The sequence below is a fragment of the Geotrypetes seraphini genome, chromosome 2, assembly GCF_902459505.1.
Source record: "Geotrypetes seraphini chromosome 2, aGeoSer1.1, whole genome shotgun sequence".
NCBI classification, from domain to species: Eukaryota; Metazoa; Chordata; class Amphibia; order Gymnophiona; family Dermophiidae; genus Geotrypetes; species Geotrypetes seraphini.
The window spans coordinates 357,416,160-357,436,191 of record NC_047085.1 but is presented as its reverse complement, the minus strand read 5'-3'; the positions used below and the strand labels follow the sequence as shown (position 1 = coordinate 357,436,191).

The 20,032-nt window shown below is 42.2% G+C and overlaps 1 protein-coding gene across 4 annotated transcripts in view; it reads left to right on the top strand.

Moving 5' to 3' along the window:
* ULK4 (unc-51 like kinase 4) overlaps nucleotides 1-20,032 on the top strand; it is a 487,365-nt gene that overhangs the window by 388,770 nt on the left and 78,563 nt on the right. For all 4 annotated transcript variants that reach the window (XM_033930453.1, XM_033930452.1, XM_033930451.1 and 1 more), the window contains one exon: nucleotides 8,573-8,758. In XM_033930453.1, the coding sequence (XP_033786344.1) occupies nucleotides 8,573-8,758 (186 nt within the window). The remainder of the gene's footprint in view (nucleotides 1-8,572; nucleotides 8,759-20,032) is intronic.

The window sequence follows — 20,032 nt, the reverse complement described above, 5'->3', positions numbered from 1 at the left end:
GTTTAATGTGAGAAAGTGCAAAGTGATGCATGTGAGAGAGGAACCCAAACTATAGCTATGTGATGCAGGGTTCCACATTAGGAGTCACTGCCCAGAAAAAAGATCTAGGTGTCATTGTGAAACCCACAGCTCAATGTGCAGCTATGGCTAACAAAGCAAATAGAATGTTAGGAATGATCAAGAAAGGAATGGAAAACAAAGATGAAAATGTTACAATGCCCTTGTATCGCTCTATGGCATGGCCACACTTTGAATACTGTGTGCAAGTCTGTATCTCAAAAAAGATACAGCGGAATTAGAAAAGGTACAGGGAAGGGCAACAAAAATGATAAAATGGATGGGACGACTTCTCTATGAAAAAATGCTAAAGCAGTTAGGGCTATTAAGCTTGGAGAAGAGACAGCTCAGGGGTGCTGTGATAGAGGTCTATAAAATACTGAGTGGAGTGAAAAGGGTAAAAGTGAATCACTTGTTCACTCTTTCCAAAAATACTAGGAGGCATGAAATGAAGCTACTAAGTAGTAGATTTAAAACAAACCAGAGAAAATATTTCTTCACTCAATGTGTAATTAAACTACGGAATTCATTGCCAGAGAATGTGGTGAAATCAGTTAGCTTAGCAGGGTTTAAAAAAGGTTTAGTTAATTTCCTAAAAGAGAAATTCATAGGCCATTATTGAGATGGCTTGGGGAAAATCACCTGTTTATTCTTAGGATAATTAGCATAAGATCTGTTTTACTACTTGGGGCCTAGCTAGGCGGAGGGTGCGTCCCAAGGGCATACATAATCATTTTCTTCTTGCGAGCGTAGCGGTTGACTTGGGGCGTAGATTAGTAATTTGTTAGCTATATAGGCCGTACCATGTCATGGAAGAGTTTGTAGGTCATTATTAGGCCTTTGAATATACATAATTTGTTGATCGGCTGCCAGTGGGCAGCGCCAGGGAGATTGAGTCTCGTATGTGAAGGTTCTTCAAGAGTCGGATGGCGGCATTTTGTATTCATTGTAGTCGACAGGTGTTTTTTTGTAGTAAGCCCATTTATGAGCTTACTACTGTATGTCAGTTTTGAGAATTTACATCTGCTTTCTAATGAATGTTGAGAAGTGTTATTGGCATCATGGCCCCAAGTAGGAAGATATTTGCTGGCTCTCTTTCAGCCCTTTTTGAACCCAAAACAGCCCTCACTTAAAAATTAATGAAGACCACTGGTCTTGGTACATATATCTTTCACTTGTAGCCGACCCTTGATCTTTGATTCTTTTCTAGCCTCTTTGTCAGTGAATACTGTGCAAAAAATATTTGCATCCTTGCTCTCTGTGTTGCCTTCCTTGCATTATTCTTACTTTTCACATATCTTTCCCTGTCCTCCTCATTCTAGTTTGCTTATGAATTCTTAAAGTCAACCTTTTTGCCCTTACCTTTTCAACCATCTAGCTGATTTATGCAAGCAAAGCACTTTTGCTGCTTGGTATTTCTATCCTCTGTTGCTTCAATATATTGTAATTTGAGCTTGGAATTTTTAAAAGATCACACATCACTATTTTATTCATCAGCCTCTGATCTAGATTTCAAGATTGCTGCCATCAGCATGAATGCCTCTGTGAAAACTTAAATGCAAAGATTCCATGTTGAGAGAGTGAATCAATGTACTTTTTCTACATGCTGTAATTTAAAAGTTTAGAGTTCACTTTTGAAATATAGAGACAGAAACCCAGTATTCATGTTGCTTTTCTCAATAAAATCAATAGTTTCTGCAGAGTGCCTGCTTAAAATAATTATCTTAGCTTGATCTGCATGCCATAGAAATATAAACACTTTTGAAGCAAAATAACTGAATAAGTGCAGTCAGTAAGCATGCCACCATATCTTGTGCTGTTGTTATATTCATAGATGACAATGTTCAGCTGGTTTGAAATATGCAAAGCTATCCTGGCTTATATTTTAATGTCATTAGGCCGAATATACACATTTAACTTTATATGGATAGCTTATCTGTATAAAGTTATACCTGTTATTAAAGCAGCCAAACTTAAACATTCTGTAGAGAGCAGCTAAATTTGCTGCTCTCCAAATCACCAGAAATATTGTCTCCAAAATATCTCTAGCCTTTCCTCCATCTATTTGCATAAATTCTAGCAGTATACTAAGTCAGAATTTATGTGATCCATGGCCTGGCAAATTCTTAAAAAACACTTAACATAGGAACCACTGTCATCTGTGTAAATGGTTTAAATATAATCCCCATTATTCTTATAGGTGTACATTTTTAAACCATATGCCTTATTTAGAAAAAGTATAGACAAGATGGTGGAAGAGTATCTGGTTAGCTTAACCAAAAAATGTTTTTATTTCCTACCATTAAATCAATAAAATACAACAGTCCAATTATAAGCAAGGTCTTTAACCATATAATCAGGACAATTCTTTAAAGGATGCTCACTTTAATTGGGCTGCATCTAAATGGCAACATCAGAACATATGTATGTAGTCTATAAAGAGGATGTTGGAAGGCATGGCCTTTATAGAATAGGTATGGTAGGCTGTCCAACGATCAGTGCTGTTGCATGTGTACATATGCATGTTCACAACATAAGAGCTAACGTCACAGGAATGGTTGCCAATGCCATCACTAGGCTACCTAATGGTCCTACTCCCAGCCAAGCTGTTTTTGGGACAGGAATACATATTGTTCCCTGTGCCTGGCCAGAGATATGTTAACCTGTGAATGAGGAAAGCCTGGACCTGCAAAAAAAAAAAAAAGGTTGAACAGGTGAGCATCTGTCCCTAGAGAAATAAGGGGCAGAGCTGGTAAGAGAGCACTAGATAGGATATGTAGATATTTCTGAAACTGAATCACAGGAAAAAATCCTGGCACACAAGGGTTTTATTGTCAGATGGGCCAATGGCATACCACTAGAACATACTCCAAGCAGGATAGTATTGGAGCTGAAAAAGACATAGAAAGAAGATATCACATGTACACAGGGCACATATGACTCAGCAGCACTAACAAGGGCACATTCCACCCCACTTGCCCAAACACAAGTTCCCCACATGCAGTCACTGGTATATATGTGGCACAGTCTGACAACATATGTAATCCTTTGCAAGGGAAGAGCAAGGGCCCAGTTGGCACCGCTCCAAGTGAACAAATAATAGGAAGCACAGCACTGGTTCATTTCCACACAGAAGTGACAAATAAAGGTGACAAAGTGGGAGTCTGAAAAAGACCAAAAACTTGCACAACAAAGATGCAGTGAGTAGCAAAACCTTGTTCTATGGGCAGAAACAGCTGTCTGTATCTTTGAGATGAAATGGAGGATAGGTAAAAGTGTATTTATTAATTTTTTTTACTCAGTTTTTTATCCTGTTCTCCCAAAAGAACCCAGAACACTTTACAAATCTACAAACACAGTGTAAATCAACAGTAAGATAATGCAAATGACATACTTTTACATTTATTAAATTTAGTTTCTACAGATTCAAGATATTTAAGCTAACCAAATAACAAGGTGAGAAATTCAGGGTCCACATTTATAGACATTTTTTTATCTAAAAAGATAAGTCTTTACAGCTTTTCTAAATCAGCATCCCTTCCAATGCTCTGACAAATGATGGGACTTGATTCCACATTTTAGGCATGAAATGGGAATAAACTTGATTGTGGGCATTTTCTAAATGGAGGGATCATCCTGAAGGCATATTCAACTCTCTCTATTCTTCTGACCGCAGGGATCATCCAGCAATATAGATTGATAGTTTGACATATAAATTGGAACCATATTGTAAAAGAAAAGGCCCAAACCAGTCTTCAAAAGTATACTAGACAGGGTTGCCCACTATTTCCTCTCCTGTTTCTGTTGGCTATAGAGACTTTAGCCATAAAATTTAGAACACATGACTAGCTCAGAAGAATAGAATTTGGGGGGAGGAGTTGGAAGTCATGTAAGTCTTTTTGCCACAACACTTATATGGTCCTGCTTATAGTTCAGGAATTTGGGAAAATTTCAGGGCTCAGAGTCAATTGTGATATCTGAACTGATGCCACTGACTGGAGGAAGAGTGAGCCATGGCTATCCCAATTATTTTGCCAGTTAAGAAACCAAAGAGGTACCTTGGTATCTACCGTATTTTCACGAAGATAACGCGCACCCGTGTAAAATGCGCGGGAAACCGACATATATGTAAAAAAAAAATTTATATACCGCGCGCACCCGTATACCACACATGCTGCCCCGACTCTCCCGTCGCCACCCGACTCTCCTTTCGCCCGCCCCGACTCTCCTCTGGCCACCCCGACTCTCCTTTCCCCCACCCCGACTCTCCTCTCCCCCTTGAAGTCCTGTACCCACCCTGAAAGCCTGATGCCCCCCCCGACGTCCGATTTACCCCCCCCGCAGGATCGCTCGCACCCCCACCCCGAAGGACCGCTCGCACGCACCCGCACCCCCACCCCGAAGGACTGCTCGCACGCACTCCCACCCGCACCCCCACCCTGAAGGACCGCTCACACCCCCACAGCCTCCCGACCCCCTCCCCTCATCACATAGAAGCTCCTACCGGTGTCCTGCTGCTTCCTCTTGGCGGTCCCGGCCCTTCTGTGAGCCCTGTGTCTGCGCTGCTTCGTCTTCCGGCAGTCCCGCCCTTTCTCTGATGTCAGAGGGTGCGAGCGGTCCTTCAGGGTGGGGGTGCGGGTGGGAGTGCGTGCGAGCGGTCCTTCGGGGTGGGGGTGCGAGCGGTCCTGCGGGGGGGTGAATCGGATGTCGAGGGGGGGAACTATGTAAAAAAAAATTTGTAAAACGCGCTCACGCGTATAACACGCAAGGTTATGCACGATTTGTAAAAACTGTGTATAACGCGCGCGTTATATGCGTGAAAATACGGTATTTACATATTCACCCAAAGGTAATATATAAATGCAATATTTTGGACCACTTAGACAAAATTTATTTTCTTTGTAAGCAGTGGAAGGATTTGCTCTTTTCACTTATGACCTAGGTGACTTTGGTTAAAATAATCATGTTGCCTCAACTGCTGTATCCTCTATAAACTATTCCAAGTTTCCAAGTTTATTATACAATTTGATTAATCGCCTAATCTATATTCTAGGCCAGTGGTTCCCAACCCTGTCCTGGAGGAACACCAGGCCAATTGCGTTTTCAGGCTAGCCCTAATGAATATGCATGAAGCAAATTTGCATGCCTATCACTTCCATCATATGCAAATCTCTCTCATGCATATTCATTAAGGCTAGCCTGAAAACCCGATTGGCCTGGTGTTCCTCCAGGACAGGGTTGGGAATCACTGTTCTAGGCGATGTACAAAATAGTACAAATATATAAAAACATAGGTAAATTATTACATAGACAAAAAATATTTCAATATTTCAAACACAAACAATATAGAAACAATAGGAAAGTTCTTTAAAGGTTACAATCTGTATCAAATTCAAGATATAAGGATAACTACATTAGGAGGGGAGACGAACATAAGGAAAAGGAAATATAAAATAAAGAGAGATAGTAGAATCATTTATTCACTAAAAGCATCATTAAAAAGGAAACTTTTAAGCTTGGTCTTGAATTTGTCTAAGTTCTTTTCTTCTCTTATATAGAGAGGGAGATCATTCCAAGACTGGGGGGCAGTCACTGAAAAGATAGTAAGACGTCTCGTATTAATGACTCTCAATGAGGGAATGGCCAATAAATGTTGATCCTGAGATCTCAGTGTTCTAGAAGTAATGTAAGGAATTAAAACTCTAAAAATGAAAGCGGGGGTTTGAAATATTAATGATTTAAAAGTAAGCAGACATATTTTATATAAGATGCAGTGTCCAACCGGAAGCCAGTGTGATTCTTTAAGTAAGGGTGTGACGTCAAATTTTTTTGCTTTATTAATTATTTTAATAGAGGCGTTCTGTATAATTTGCAGACGTCTGATTTCTTTTTGGGACAAGCCCTTGAATAGGGCATTACAGTAATCTAGTTTGGAGATAACTAGAGAATGTATTAGAATATTTAATGATTTTGCGCATAAGAACTTGGCGACAGAACGAATTTGTCGCAATCTAAAGAAAGTAGATTTAACCACATTGCTTATGTGATCGTGGTATGATAATTTATTGTCAAATGTTATTCCTAGGATCTTAATGTTTTGGTGCAACTGCAATGGAGTGCCATCAATGGAAATTGGAATGAGCAGTGTGCTACAGTCCTTCCATGGAAAGAGCATCACACTGATTTTATGAATATTTAATGATAATTTATTAACATCCAGCCAATGATGTATTTGATCCAGTTTGTCGTTTATTGCTGTTATATCCTGTATGTTATTGGGATCAATTGGGTGTACTATTTGTATGTCATCGGCGTAGGCAAATACCGAAAATCCAATAGACTGACATAAGGTCAAAAGTGGAGCGAGAAAGATGTTAAATAAAATTGGAGACAGTATAGATCCTTGCGGTATACCATAAGGTACTGAGAAGCTGTTAGAAGAGGAATTATTAAAGAAAACATTGGAGGAACGGTTTTGGAAGTAAGATTTAAACCAGCCCAAAACTTGATCCGTCACACCGATGGACTGAAGCCTATGAATTAAAAGAGTATGGTCGATAGTATCAAAGGCAGATGACAGATCCAGTGAAATCAGTACGACCGAAGAATGGTGATCTAAACGGTAAAGTATTGTTGTAGTCATACCAATCAAAGAGTGTTCTGTTGAATGATTTGGTCTAAATCCGGTTTGATTTGGGTGTAATACGTTAGTTTTTTCAATGTATTCTGATAATTGATTATACACAATTTTTTCCGTTATTTTTGCTAAATATGGGATATTGGCAATTGGCCTGTAATTAGTTTTTATATCAGGGCCGATTTTTTGATCCTTAAGAACTGGGCGTATGGTCGATTTTTTCCAAGCTATAGGAACATTACTTTGTTGTAAACTAATATTAATTAAGGTGTGTATGTAGGGACCAAAAATAGAAAAATATTTTTTAATAGTAATAGGTGGAATGGATTCCGTAAAGGATCCTTTAAGGTTAACTGATTTAATGATTAATTCTAAGTCCTTGAGACTAGGCAAATTGAAATGAGAACATTTCGAAGTTAATAATGAAGACTTATCTAGATCCAGTGTAGAAATGGTTTGTTGATTTGGGTTTATAAGAAAGATGAGACAGTTTAGGTTGATTAACAGATCTTTTATTTGGAGGAATAAAGCAGCGAGAATTTAGCTTTAAAAAATAATAGAGGGGAATTAGGTTTACCAGATCTTATATTTTACAGCATAGTGGCTTTAATGAGGCTTATATATGAAAAGATCAAAGGGAAAGCTCAATTTAGTCCACTAGGGTGGATGTTCTGGAGTGCTCCTTAGTGGAGCACATGATTTGGTGCATGAGGTAATGGTGCTGGGACCCCTTGATAACAGTGATCATAACATGATCAGATTTGATAGACTGTCTGGATTAAGTACAATACCCAAAATGTAATTAGCTAACACCTTTTTTTCCTTTGGTGAAAACATTTGAACTTTACTATATACTGGAAGAAAAAAAAATCAATGTAATGGACATCAGTATGGGCACAACTCACTTTATAAGAGTGAAATTTGTGCCTGGGCAGTAACTCATAGATGACAAGCACCGACAATAAGTCTAAATAAGAACTGCCCCATACATCAAATAGTCCAATCTTGTGGAATTAATTAACTCAAAACACTGTATAAATCTTGAACAAACATTCAAACCAAGTGAGAAAAGAGGAGTAAAGATGTAATAAACTCCCAAAAACAAAAATCTACATCAAAACTGTAAAAGTGCAATGTGGGAACCTGTTCTAAAACACACCATTTAAGTTGAGAAAAATCATGATGATGTGCCATATTGTGGGCAACCATAGTGCCGTTTGCCCGTTCTCAAGCAACTATTTTAATAGTTCGTGTTTTGCTGGATAACTATTTAATCTTTCTTTTCTAGAGGCCATTGTGGACTAACAACATACTTTTTCTTTATGATTTAACTTGTTTATCAGCACTTATATTGAATTTATTTCTTCGCTTGGTGTCAGGGGGTCCCAGTTTTGGGGCCCTCTGCTAGCAGGGCTGCGTTTTTTGTTTTTTTTTATGCTGTTGTGCCTGTATTGCACAACGCATGCACAACAGTTACCGGCAGCTCCAGAGCTGCCAGTAATTAGCGACTGGAAATGAGGGGGATTCCTTTTTGTGCATTACTAGGAGAATTTATTTAAATACTTATGAGCTCCTAGTGATATATTTGCAGAGGGTTCTGGGGGTTTGAGAAGAAGGGGGCGCGTGCAGCAGGGGGAGGGCCTGCGTGCAGCAAGGAGATGGGGCGCATGCGCAGCATGGAGGGTCGCAAAAGTGTGCTTCCGCCCTGGGAGTCCCCTATCCTCGCTACGCCACTGAAGTATAGGTCTATTAAACAAAAAGCAGGATCCCAAGAAGTCACCTTATACATAAAATACATTTTATTCTTTTTTTTTACCCTGCATTATCCTTATTGGTTTTCTCTCTTTTTAAAAAATATTTTCTCTGATTAAATTTTAGCTTCTTAGCGAGGATTTGGAGATATTTGAAAATGCATCTCAGTGCTTATCCCTGTTGGTTCAGCTCTATGGACGGGACAACCAAGATAGTATGTCTCCAGAAAACATGGACTGCTTTGCTGAAGTTCTGACATCCAAAAAGGACCCCAAATACCAAAAGTTGTGGTTACGAATAATCAAAAAATTGGTGAGTTTATAAAGTACTATTTCTTTATTATCTAAGCATAATAATTAAAAACTTCCTCTTTCATTAAATTTTTTTAAGATTTTTATGTTTTTTTCTTCAAAGAACTATATGATATTAAAAATAAGGATTTCAAAGAAAGGCACCAGAACATAAAGGCCCCCTTTATCTAAAGTGTGTCAAACATTAATGAGGAAATTAGCGTGGACTGTTGACACATGCCCATACCAATAGCTAAACACAATGGTTTGATGCTTAGCACATACTAATTTCCACATTAACTGACAAACATGGAACAGAGCAAGGAACAGGAAATCTGGGTAGAGACAGTACCTTACAGTTTATACTTAGCATAGTACTACATGCTAAATTTTAACACAGGAGTTAGTATAGATACTGTGTTTCCCCGAAAATAAGACAGGGTCTTATATTAATTTGTGCTCCAAAAAACGCACTAGGGCTTATTTTTGGGGAATGTCTTCTTTTTTTCATGTAAAACAATCATCTCTCCCTTCCTCCCCACCCCAATTTGTCCTCTTTCCTTCCTCCCCACCCCCCATGTTCAGCATCTTTCCTCACCTCTCACCCATCTCCTTGTGCAGCAGCTCTGATGCCTCCCAAAACAGCAGCAGTGCTCTGAACAGGTTGCTTTGCAGCCTTCTGGGCTGGGCCTTCCTGCTGCAGCATCTTTCTATCCCTCCTTCCCTCCCTTTCCTCTGTGCAGCAGAACCCCACCGACCCTCCCACCATGAGCCTGACATACTTCTACTCCGAAGCCTCCAAAACAGCAGTGGTGGCAGCGCTCTGAACGGGCTGTTTCATGGCCCTCCCCACTGGGGCCTTCCCTCTGCCGCATCACTGATGGGTGTGAGGTGAGATGGGGATGGGTAAGAGGCGAGGAAGATGCTGCACAGGGGGGAAAGAAAGGAAAGAGGAAGAATTGGGGTGGAGAAGAGGAAGGGAGAGATGATTGGCAAATCAGGCAGCACTAGTGTCACCATCTCTCCCTGTCCTCCATCCTATGTCCAACATTTCTCCCTCTCTCTTCTCCATGCATGTCTCCCTTCCCCTCCACCATATGAAGGATTTCTCCCTCTCACACCTTTTTACCTCTTTGTTTTATCTCTCCCTTCCTCTCCTCTACCCCAACAATTCTTCCTCTGTCCTTTATCCCCCTAAGTGCAACATCTTTCCTCCCCTTCCATCCTCCTGAGCAGCAGCTTTCCTCCTTTCCCACCCATCCCCCTGTGCAGCAGCACCCCACCGATCCTCCCACCATGAAATCTGACATACCTCCAAGGCCTCCTAATTTTGTGGCAGCACTCTGAATGGGCTGCCTCCACGACCTGCCCCACTAGGGCTTCCCTCTGCTGCATCACCGATGATGTCATCAGTGATGTGGCAGAGGGAAGGCTCTGGCGGGGACGACCACAAAGCAGCCTGTCCAGAATACCACTGCCACAGCTGTTTTAGGAGGCCTCGGAGATATGTCAGGTCTCACCAAGATGGGGGTCGCTGAATCGGTGAGTTTGATTTTCTTGGCAAATCGGGCAGCACTAATATATACCTGGTCTTTCTAGTATTTCATAAAGTAAAGTATTTTCCTTTATATAACAGGCTCCTATTAGGTACCCCTATATAAAACTGCCCTCTTAACTCTGTATTATTGTTTAATTTTGTTTTTATAAATTGTTTCATGCTTAGAGTTGTTTGGCAAAGAAGCCAATGAATGAAATGAAATGAAAGCCAATGAATGAAATTGGTTTTGTGGTTTTTTCATTCAAGCGACTTGCAGGTTTTAATTTAGTGTATGTTGAAAATGATTTCCTGATGATTTAGAAAGCTTATATTTTGCACTTGATGATGTCAGCTTGTTTGCTCTATTGTGGTAAACAGAAAACATGTTGACATCACTGTGGTGTTGACACAAAATGAGCATTCTTGCTTGCATCAAGGAGCTCTCTTCAAAATAAGCTTACTTATGGCCTTGTAGATACATTAGTTGCTCTCTATTCAGCTATTTTCACTAGAATGGGCAGCATGATTATTTGGGCAGCCTGTTTTTGATACATGAATTGCATGACAGCTTCCAAGAGGGTTCAGAAAGAAGGAATGTTATTTTTTTGGGCTAGCATATATGAGTAGATTAAGAGGCCTTTTTACTAAAATGGGTTAAAATCTGGACTTAACATGTTTTACCAAGGGAGTTTCCCACACACTAAGGCCCCGATTCTATAAACTGCGCCTAACTTTAGGCGTGGTTTAGGCATCCGATTTAAGTGGTTAACAAGCGATTTAAGGGTCTTAACAAGCGTTAATTGGGACTTAGACGGAATGAGGCTTCAAGTAGGCGTTGTCAGAATATAGACGCTGGGTAGATGCGAGTTTTTGGAAAAGTCGCGTCTAAGTATGTAGACGTGGGCGTAACGAGGGCGTAACATGGGCATGGTTAAGGATAGGTACCACATAGATGCTAGTTGGGCAGCAGACCGCGTCTAAACATGTCTACTTTATAATGCTATCCCCAAAGTACTTGCTGCTAAACAGATACATGCTTTGGTTTGGAATATACTGTTCACTGTTTGTTTATGTTCACTTTTAGCACCAAACTTTCTCATATCTCAATTCTAATTTATTGATTATGCTAGGTAAAATACATTTTAACATAGGGATCTGTTACTAGACTTTTCCTTATTCCAAAATATTTTCAATTAAATACAATCTATGTTGAAAAGGAAACGTAGTCTTTTTGGGTAGTGCTGTCCTATCATGTGTTTGTTTTTTTTTTTAGTGAGTCTGTGAATCAGAGACTCATTTACCAGTATCTATAATGTTTTCAAGAAACAAAATGATAGAGCTTCTAATTGCAGTTAGATTGTCATAGTGATAGACTATCAGGAATTATGTGAAGGGGCTCTCGTTGAGAAGCAAGTGCATTAGCTATGATGTGCTTCTGATGGCAACCGAGAGGGCTTGCAGAATTCAAAAAGATAAACAATGTGAAGAGCTTGCTCTTTTTCCTTTTCCGTTTTCCGTATTGGCCACAAATGTATCTGGTCACGTAACACTTAGAAGTTTTATCTTGAATATGTTTTTGAACTTAAAAGGGGCAACAAAGGGGAGGGAGAAAATTGCTTTGTATAAAAAAGGCTCTTGGCAATTGTTTTGGTGATCTAATTGATAAAAAGTAGTAGAAATTGTTGCAGCCAGGCATTTTTAGAACTAAATTGCAGTTTAGTTAATAATTAACCCCCTTTTTTCACTAAGGTGCGCTAATCGATTTAGCACGCGCTAAACGCTAACGCGTCCATTATAGTCTATCGACGCATTTAGCGCACGCTAATCGGTTAGCGCACCTTAGTAAAAGAGGGGGTTAGTTCTAGAATCCACACTGAAGACTTGTTCAGGTTCATTTGCAAAACAGAACCACATTTCATATTATCAGAATCAACATTTTCTAAATTCACAGAGAGGAAAATACACCTAAGTGTGGGTTTATGCATGTATGTTGTAAGATACACATATCTTCCACTTCCAAGTATATACCCAGTCTTTAAATCACAATTTTTTTATACTTGGGAAGTGGAAGATATGTGTTATGAGTATCATTCCTGAGTAGAGTTTGAAGAAAAGCAGCATCTTTAATATCCGAGCCTGTGTGTTATAAGATACAAGCATAAGTGCTGTTATCCCAGGACAAGCAGGCAGCATATTCCCACACATGGGTGACGTCACCGACGGAGCCCCGCAGCGGACAGCCTCGAAAGCATCTTGCTTGAAGATCTCGAGCTTTCGATTGCTGCATCGCGCATGCGCGCGTGCCTTCCCGCCCAAACTAGGGGGCGCATCTCCTGAGAGGATCCTCAGTTCAACGTTTTCCGCGGAGCCGAGAAGACTTGTCGACTTGGTTCCCGTAGCGTTGTGCCTTCTCTTCACCGCGGCTGAGTACTCTTTATTGTTTTCGGTCGCTGTGTTCGTAATTCTATTTCTACTTATATTTTATTTAAAAAAAAAAAAAAAAAAAAGATACATCTTTTGGTTTTTCTTTAGCGTCGGGTTAGAAGATTGAGGCCTAGGCCTCTCTTCTCCGTTCTCGACACGGACTTTGTCCTATCTATGTCCCGGCCTGTTACCGGGTTTAAAAGGTGTTATCAGTGTGGTAGAACTATTTCCATCACTGATCCACATAGTCGGTGTATGATCTGTCTTGGGTCGACTCATCGCCCCGAAGATTGTATTCGCTGCCTCACTCTTCAACCTCGTGCTTTTAAACGTCGCTGCGACAGATTTTTGGAGCTTTTTCCTCGTATGGAGCCTGAAAAAGCTGTGGCCTCGGTCGAGGCATCTGTTAAATCCTCGACTCCGGGACCAACCTCGAGTACTAAAACCTCGACCTCGCCTCCTCGACAGGCCTCGGCCTCGAAGACCTCCGGGTCCTCGGCCTCGAAGGCCTCGACGATGTCCTCGAAGCCTGGATTGGGGGGTAAGTCTCCTGCTTCCTTTTCAGGTACCATCTCTAAGAAGCCGACAGAGTCTACCTCCATTCAGCCTGGGGCCCCAGGTTTGACTCCGTCTTCCAGACCTTCAAAACGTGCTTCCAAGTCCAGGGAATACTCTCGATCGAGGTCGCCCTCCTTGGAACGCACGAGACCTCCTGTGACTCCGAGTCCTTTGGTCTCCGTCCCCATGTTTGAGGATATGCTGAAGTCAATTCTGACTACGCAAATTTCCTCAATAGTGGCTCAGTTGGTACCGGTCTCGACTCTGTCTGCGCAACACCAGCCTGAGCATAAATCGGCACCCTCTCGGCGATCTCCTCGTCGCAGGTCTCGATCCAGGGTTTCCTCGTCAGACTCCTCGTCTGAACATGGAGCTAAACAAGCATTACCTCGATCGAAGCACAGGTCTCGATCTTCGAAGCTTACCTCTACAAAGAGCTCGAAGCATTCTGATATTACTTCTAAAGCTCATACTACCATTGCCTCTTCAATATCGTCGAGGCATTCGAGGTCGAGGACACCACCTTCGAGGCATTTGTCTCGAGAAAAATCTCCTCTTACTAAACCTCGTACTCCGCGCACTTCTCCGACTCGGAGCCTTAAGCGGAAACATTCAGCCACTCCTCCTCTGACAGGCAGTGGAACATCTTCCATCACTTTACATCTTGAATCTGAGCCTCTATCTCAGTATTCACGCGAGGCTTCTCCATCTTTTTCAGTGACACATCGTTCTCGTTCTCTTTCTCCTGAGGAAGCCTCGACCTCGAAGTCTGCTTTTTTTGCTAAATTTGTCTTCGACATGGGACAGGCTCTTAATATTGATTTACATTCTGATTCAAAATACACGCCTGAATACCTTGCGGATATGGAACTTTCTCATCCTCCTAAGGAGACTTTACGTCTACCCATGACACCGGTGCTGAAGCAGACGTTTCTACGTAACATGGAGACTCCTTATTCTGTGACAGCTATTCCATCGAAGCTGGAGTCTAGGTATCGTACTGTTCCATGTAAAGGGTTTGAGAAATCCCAACTTTCTCATCAATCCCTAGTGGTGGAATCTTCCCTGAAGAAGGCTCACCCATCTAAGGTGTCTGCAACAGTTCCACCAGGACGCGAAGGGCGTACTATGGACAAGTTTGGGCGCAGACTTTATCAAAATTCTATGATGACAAATAGAATTTTGAATTATAACTATGTCTTTACTTCATATTTTAATCATTTTTTGAAGCAGTTGTCATCTTTTTGCCCAGACTGGCCCAAAGAACGCCTTTCTGAATATAAAAACATTATTCAATCTCTGTCTCAGTTACGTCTATTCATGTTGCAAGCATCTTATGATGCTTTTGAGCTATCCTCCAGAGTCTCGGCATTTGCAGTGGCTATGAGACGTCTTGCATGGCTCAGGATTGTAGATATGGATCCCAACTTACAAGATCGTTTAGCAAACCTGCCGTGTCAAGGTTCTGAGCTCTTTGATGACTCTATTGAAGCAGCTACTAAAAGGCTTTCTGAGCATGAGCGTTCCTTCGCCTCTTTGATTCGTCCGAAACCAAAACCTTCTCTGACTAGAGCTTACAGACCTCCAGCTCGTCGTTACCCCATGAAGTCCACACCGGCTTTTTCTAGGCCTCCACCTAGACGGCCACAACAACAACGTCCTCAAAAGCCTCAGACACCTGCTCCAACCAAAACAGCTCCGTCTTTTTGACGGTCCAGTGATGAGCATTCCAACCTCTTTGCATCCAAATTCCTCCCTACCAATCGGAGGTCGTCTTTCCCTTTTTTCATCTGTCTGGGAAACCATTACATCGGACCTTTGGGTCCTTACGATCATCCGAGAGGGATACTCTCTGCGCCTGCTTCAGGTGCCTCCAGATCACCCTCCAAGAGAGTGTCTTTCCAGTTCCTCGCAACTCCCTCTTCTTCTTCGGGAGGCTCGAGCTCTTCTTCACCTTCGAGCAGTGGAGGAAATTCCTCCTCCCGAACGCAACCAGGGGTTTTATTCCAGATATTTCCTGGTTCCAAAGAAGACGGGGGATTTGCGACCCATTCTGGATCTACGAGCTCTCAACAAATTTCTAGTCAAAGAAAAATTTTGCATGCTTTCTCTCCCGATCCTGTACTCCCTCATGGATCAAGGGGATTGGATGTGCTCACTGGATCTCAAAGAGGCTTATACTCACATTCCTATTCATCCAAATTTTCGCAAATATCTCAGGTTCAAGGTGGGGAACCTTCACCTTCAATACAAGGTTCTTCCATTTGGCCTAGCAACCTCTCCTCGGGTCTTCACCAAGTGTCTGGTTGTGGTAGCCGCGGCTCTTCGAGCCCAGGGATTGCAAGTTTTTCCTTACCTCGACGATTGGCTTATAAAAGCCCCTTCTCGTTCAGGGGTTACGCAAGCGACCCTTCAGACTATTTCTTTTCTTCAAAGTCTGGGGTTTCATATCAACTTCCCAAAATCTCACTTAGTTCCAACTCAATCGATTCAATTTATTGGGGCGGTGTTGGATTCCATCCGCATGAGAGCTTTTCTTCCTCTCAATCGACAGAATACTCTCTTAAACCTTTGTCATCATGTAACTTCCCTATCAACTATCAGAGCGCGTCAAATGATGGTCCTTCTCGGTCACATGGCATCTACAGTACATGTGACTCCTTTAGCAAGACTACATCTTCGCATCCCTCAGTGGACTCTGGCATCCCAATGGCAGCAAGCTCTAGATCCTCCTTCTCGCCATATAACGGTGACGCCTTCTTTAAAGAAGTCTCTCCGCTGGTGGATGCTCTCTTCAAATCTTTCCAGAGGTTTGCTGTTTCACCATCTTCCTCATCAGAAAGTTCTCACAACAGATTCGTCCGAGTACGCATGGGGAGCCCACGTAGATGGTCTCCGTACGCAAGGATTATGGACGGCCACAGATCGTCGATGTCATATCAATCTGTTGGAACTCAGAGCGATATTTCTGGCTCTCAAAGCTTTTCTTCACATCCTTCACGACCAAGTAGTCCTTGTTCGGACGGACAATCAAGTAGCAATGTATTATGTCAACAAACAGGGGGGAACGGGTTCCCATCCTCTGTGTCAGGAAGCTCTGAAGTTGTGGCATTGGGCGATTTCACACAACATCTTTCTTCGAGCCGTTTATATTCAGGGTATTCAGAATTGCCTTGCAGACAAATTGAGTCGTCTGCTTCAACCTCACGAATGGACGATCAACTCCCCCACACTTCGTCAAGTATTCAACCGATGGGGGACTCCTCGGGTGGATCTTTTTGCGTCACCCAACAACTTCAAACTTCCTCTGTTTTGTTCCCGCATCTTCTCCCCTCTTCGTCTCGAGGCGGATGCGTTTCTACTAGACTGGAGGAATCAGTTCCTTTACGCCTTTCCTCCTTTTCCTCTGATTCTCAAAACTCTTGTCAAATTGAAGTCGGATCATGCCACAATGATTCTCATAGCTCCTCGGTGGCCCCGACAACATTGGTTCTCTCTTCTTCTGCAACTCAGCATCAAGGAACCTCTTCTTCTGCCAGTTTTTCCTTCTCTGCTCACTCAGAGTCAGGGATCCTTACTTCATCCAAACCTGCAGTCTCTTCATTTGACAGCATGGTTCCTTTCCACCTGATGGATTCTGCTGAATTTTCTCAGTCTGTTCAGGATGTTTTTCTGGCTTCCAGAAAACCGTCAACTCGTCAATGTTATAGTCAAAAGTGGACCAGATTTTCTTCTTGGTGTTCCACTCATAATCTTCAGCCAACTTCTTCTTCTTTGGCTTCTGTTTTGGATTATTTACTTCATCTATCCCAGTCGGGTCTCCAATCCACATCTATTAGAGTTCATCTTAGTGCAATTGCTGCTTTTCATCAGCCTTTAGAGGGGAAATCACTCTCGGCACATCCTCTAGTTTCTCGTTTTATGAAAGGTCTTTTTAATCTCCATCCACCGATCAAACCTCCCCCTGTGGTATGGGATCTTAATGTGGTCTTGGCTCAACTGATGAAACCTCCTTTTGAACCTATTGACTTGGCTCATTTTCGATATCTTACTTGGAAAACTGTTTTCTTGATTGCTCTCACTTCAGCTCGTCGAGTTAGTGAGTTACAAGCTTTGGTTTCGGATCCACCTTTTACTGTTTTTCACCATGACAAGGTGGTACTCCGTACACATCCCAAATTCTTACCTAAGGTAGTTTCTGATTTTCATATCAATCAGTCTATTGTTCTACCCGTATTTTTTCCTAAGCCACATTCTCACCCTGGTGAGGCGGCTTTGCATACTTTGGATTGTAAACGTACGTTGGCTTTCTATCTTCAACGTACTCAACCTCACAGAAGTTCTCCTCAACTTTTTATTTCTTTTGATCCAAATAGATTGGGTCATCCCGTTTCGAAGCGTACTATCTCCAACTGGTTGGCTGCGTGTATTTCTTTCTGTTATGCTCAGGCTGGTCTTCCTCTACAGAGTCGAGTAACGGGCCATAAAGTCAGGGCTATGGCGGCTTCGGTTGCTTTCCTCAGATCAACTCCTATTGAGGAAATTTGTAAAGCTGCCACTTGGTCCTCGGTTCACACTTTTACTTCTCATTATTGTCTGGATACTTTATCCAGGAGGGATGGCCATTTTGGCCAATCTGTGTTACAGAATCTTTTTTCTTAAATTGCCAACTTCCCTCCTCCCTTTTGATTTAGCTTGGAGGTCACCCATGTGTGGGAATATGCTGCCTGCTTGTCCTGGGATAAAGCACAGTTACTTACCGTAACAGGTGTTATCCAGGGACAGCAGGCAGATATTCCCACAACCCTCCCACCTCCCCTGGTTGGCTTCTTAGCTTGGTATCTGAACTGAGGATCCTCTCAGGAGATGCGCCCCCTAGTTTGGGCGGGAAGGCACGCGCGCATGCGCGATGCAGCAATCGAAAGCTCGAGATCTTCAAGCAAGATGCTTTCGAGGCTGTCCGCTGCGGGGCTCCGTCGGTGACGTCACCCATGTGTGGGAATATCTGCCTGCTGTCCCTGGATAACACCTGTTACGGTAAGTAACTGTGCTATCCTGCCCTTGCTTTACCCATTCTCCACCCTCAGGATCACCTATACATATATCACATATGAGCAAGCTGAGTAACTACAGAGTGCTAAAATAATATGTGTGATTCTCATGGTTTCAATGCACATTGTCTTACTTTTTAATGTGTGCTGCATTATTTTGTCACAAGCCAGCAGAGGGCATGTTCAGTGCTTCCCACGTCCAGATTAAAACAATTAGTGCAGGTGTTCAAAGTAGTTAGTACTGAACTCAAGCATAGAGGTAGAGGGAGGAGAACGGATCTATTTCTAGTTTTGATATCTGTTTGGAGTGTCTTCTTCTCAGAATGATCTAATAGTCTCCCATTTCCTTTGTCTCTTTGTTCCCTTGTAGAATAATGTGCCTATTTGTTTTGGTCCACTGTTTGCCAGTTTTTTTGAGATTGGCAGAGGGTAGGATGTGAGAGAATATGCGTGGAAGGAATGAGGATAGCCATGGCAGGCTGGGGCGTGGTGGTTGGGAAGATCATAGTCAGGAGGATCAAGAAGTGGAGGGGGAAAGAGGAAAAGGAATTTGTAGCAAGGGCTGAATGAGGGAGCCAAAAAGATAGTGGTAATAGTAGAGGTGGGGATGGGAGTTGAGGTGAGTGGGGAGGAAGGTCAGCAAGGAAGGCAAGGTACAGCAGGAATTGCAAGCATAAGTGTAGTGAGGAGGAAGGAGGAGAAGCTAGAATTAATGGGGAGCTACAGGCAGGGGGGGGGACTCCAATGCTTCCAGCTAGGTGTATCATTCTGTGCTCTTACATCAGTTATGCTTCTTGCCCCCACCATAGTCTAGAAGCATTCTTCTATGTACAGCAAAGTTAATGATCTTTTTTCAGTATAATTTCTATATTGATGTTCTTGTTCAGGTATGTTTAAGTTATTTTCAGTCTTCTCTATGCAGGTTTTTACTTTTCTAGTAAGAACTTGGAATATAGGAATCAAACTCCTATTATCTTTTCATTTTTCTTTTTTTATTTGAGTTTGAAATTTAAAAACCTTTTATTAGTGTAGTAATCAAACACTGGAATTAGCATGTTCCCTCAGTAACAGTTTGGGTATAGCTTAAAGTTTGGGGATCATTTTATAAAGATTTTTTTCAAGTATACACACCTAAAATGATGCTTTGGCAGGGTGGCTGGCAGATCAGAAGCCCCACATATACAGTCGGGGTTCAGTATAAATCAAAAAGAAACTATTCCTGGACAAATAAAATAACAGTCTGTTTCTGCCACAGACTCAAGGCTTAACATTGCAGCAAACATGTTAACAATGGTTTCTTCTTTCTTCAGCAGTCCTATCTTGTCAGGCTTCTACTGCATAGTTCAAGTCACTCATGCATAAATCCGGGACTGGCTCTAATTAGGACACTCAGGTCTGAGCCCTCACAAATTCTCACAAATGCACTCTTTACATTTGCAGTCTTCTGTCCCTCCTCTTTACCCCAAATGCAGAATTTGGAAACAGGGCCATTTCTTGCTTCCCTGAGTCTTCCCCATACATATGGCAAGCCAACCAACACCTTCTTAAGGATTCCTTCACTCCCAGTCCTGGACCTGATGGGCCGCCACGTGAGCGGACTACTGGGCATGATGGACCTCTAGTCTGACCCAGCAGAGGCACTGCTTATGTTCTTATGTTCAGTCCTCCTCCAAGAGATCTCTGTTCTGGGCTCTTGCTCATGGAGACTTCTTTCCTTGGGGCCTTC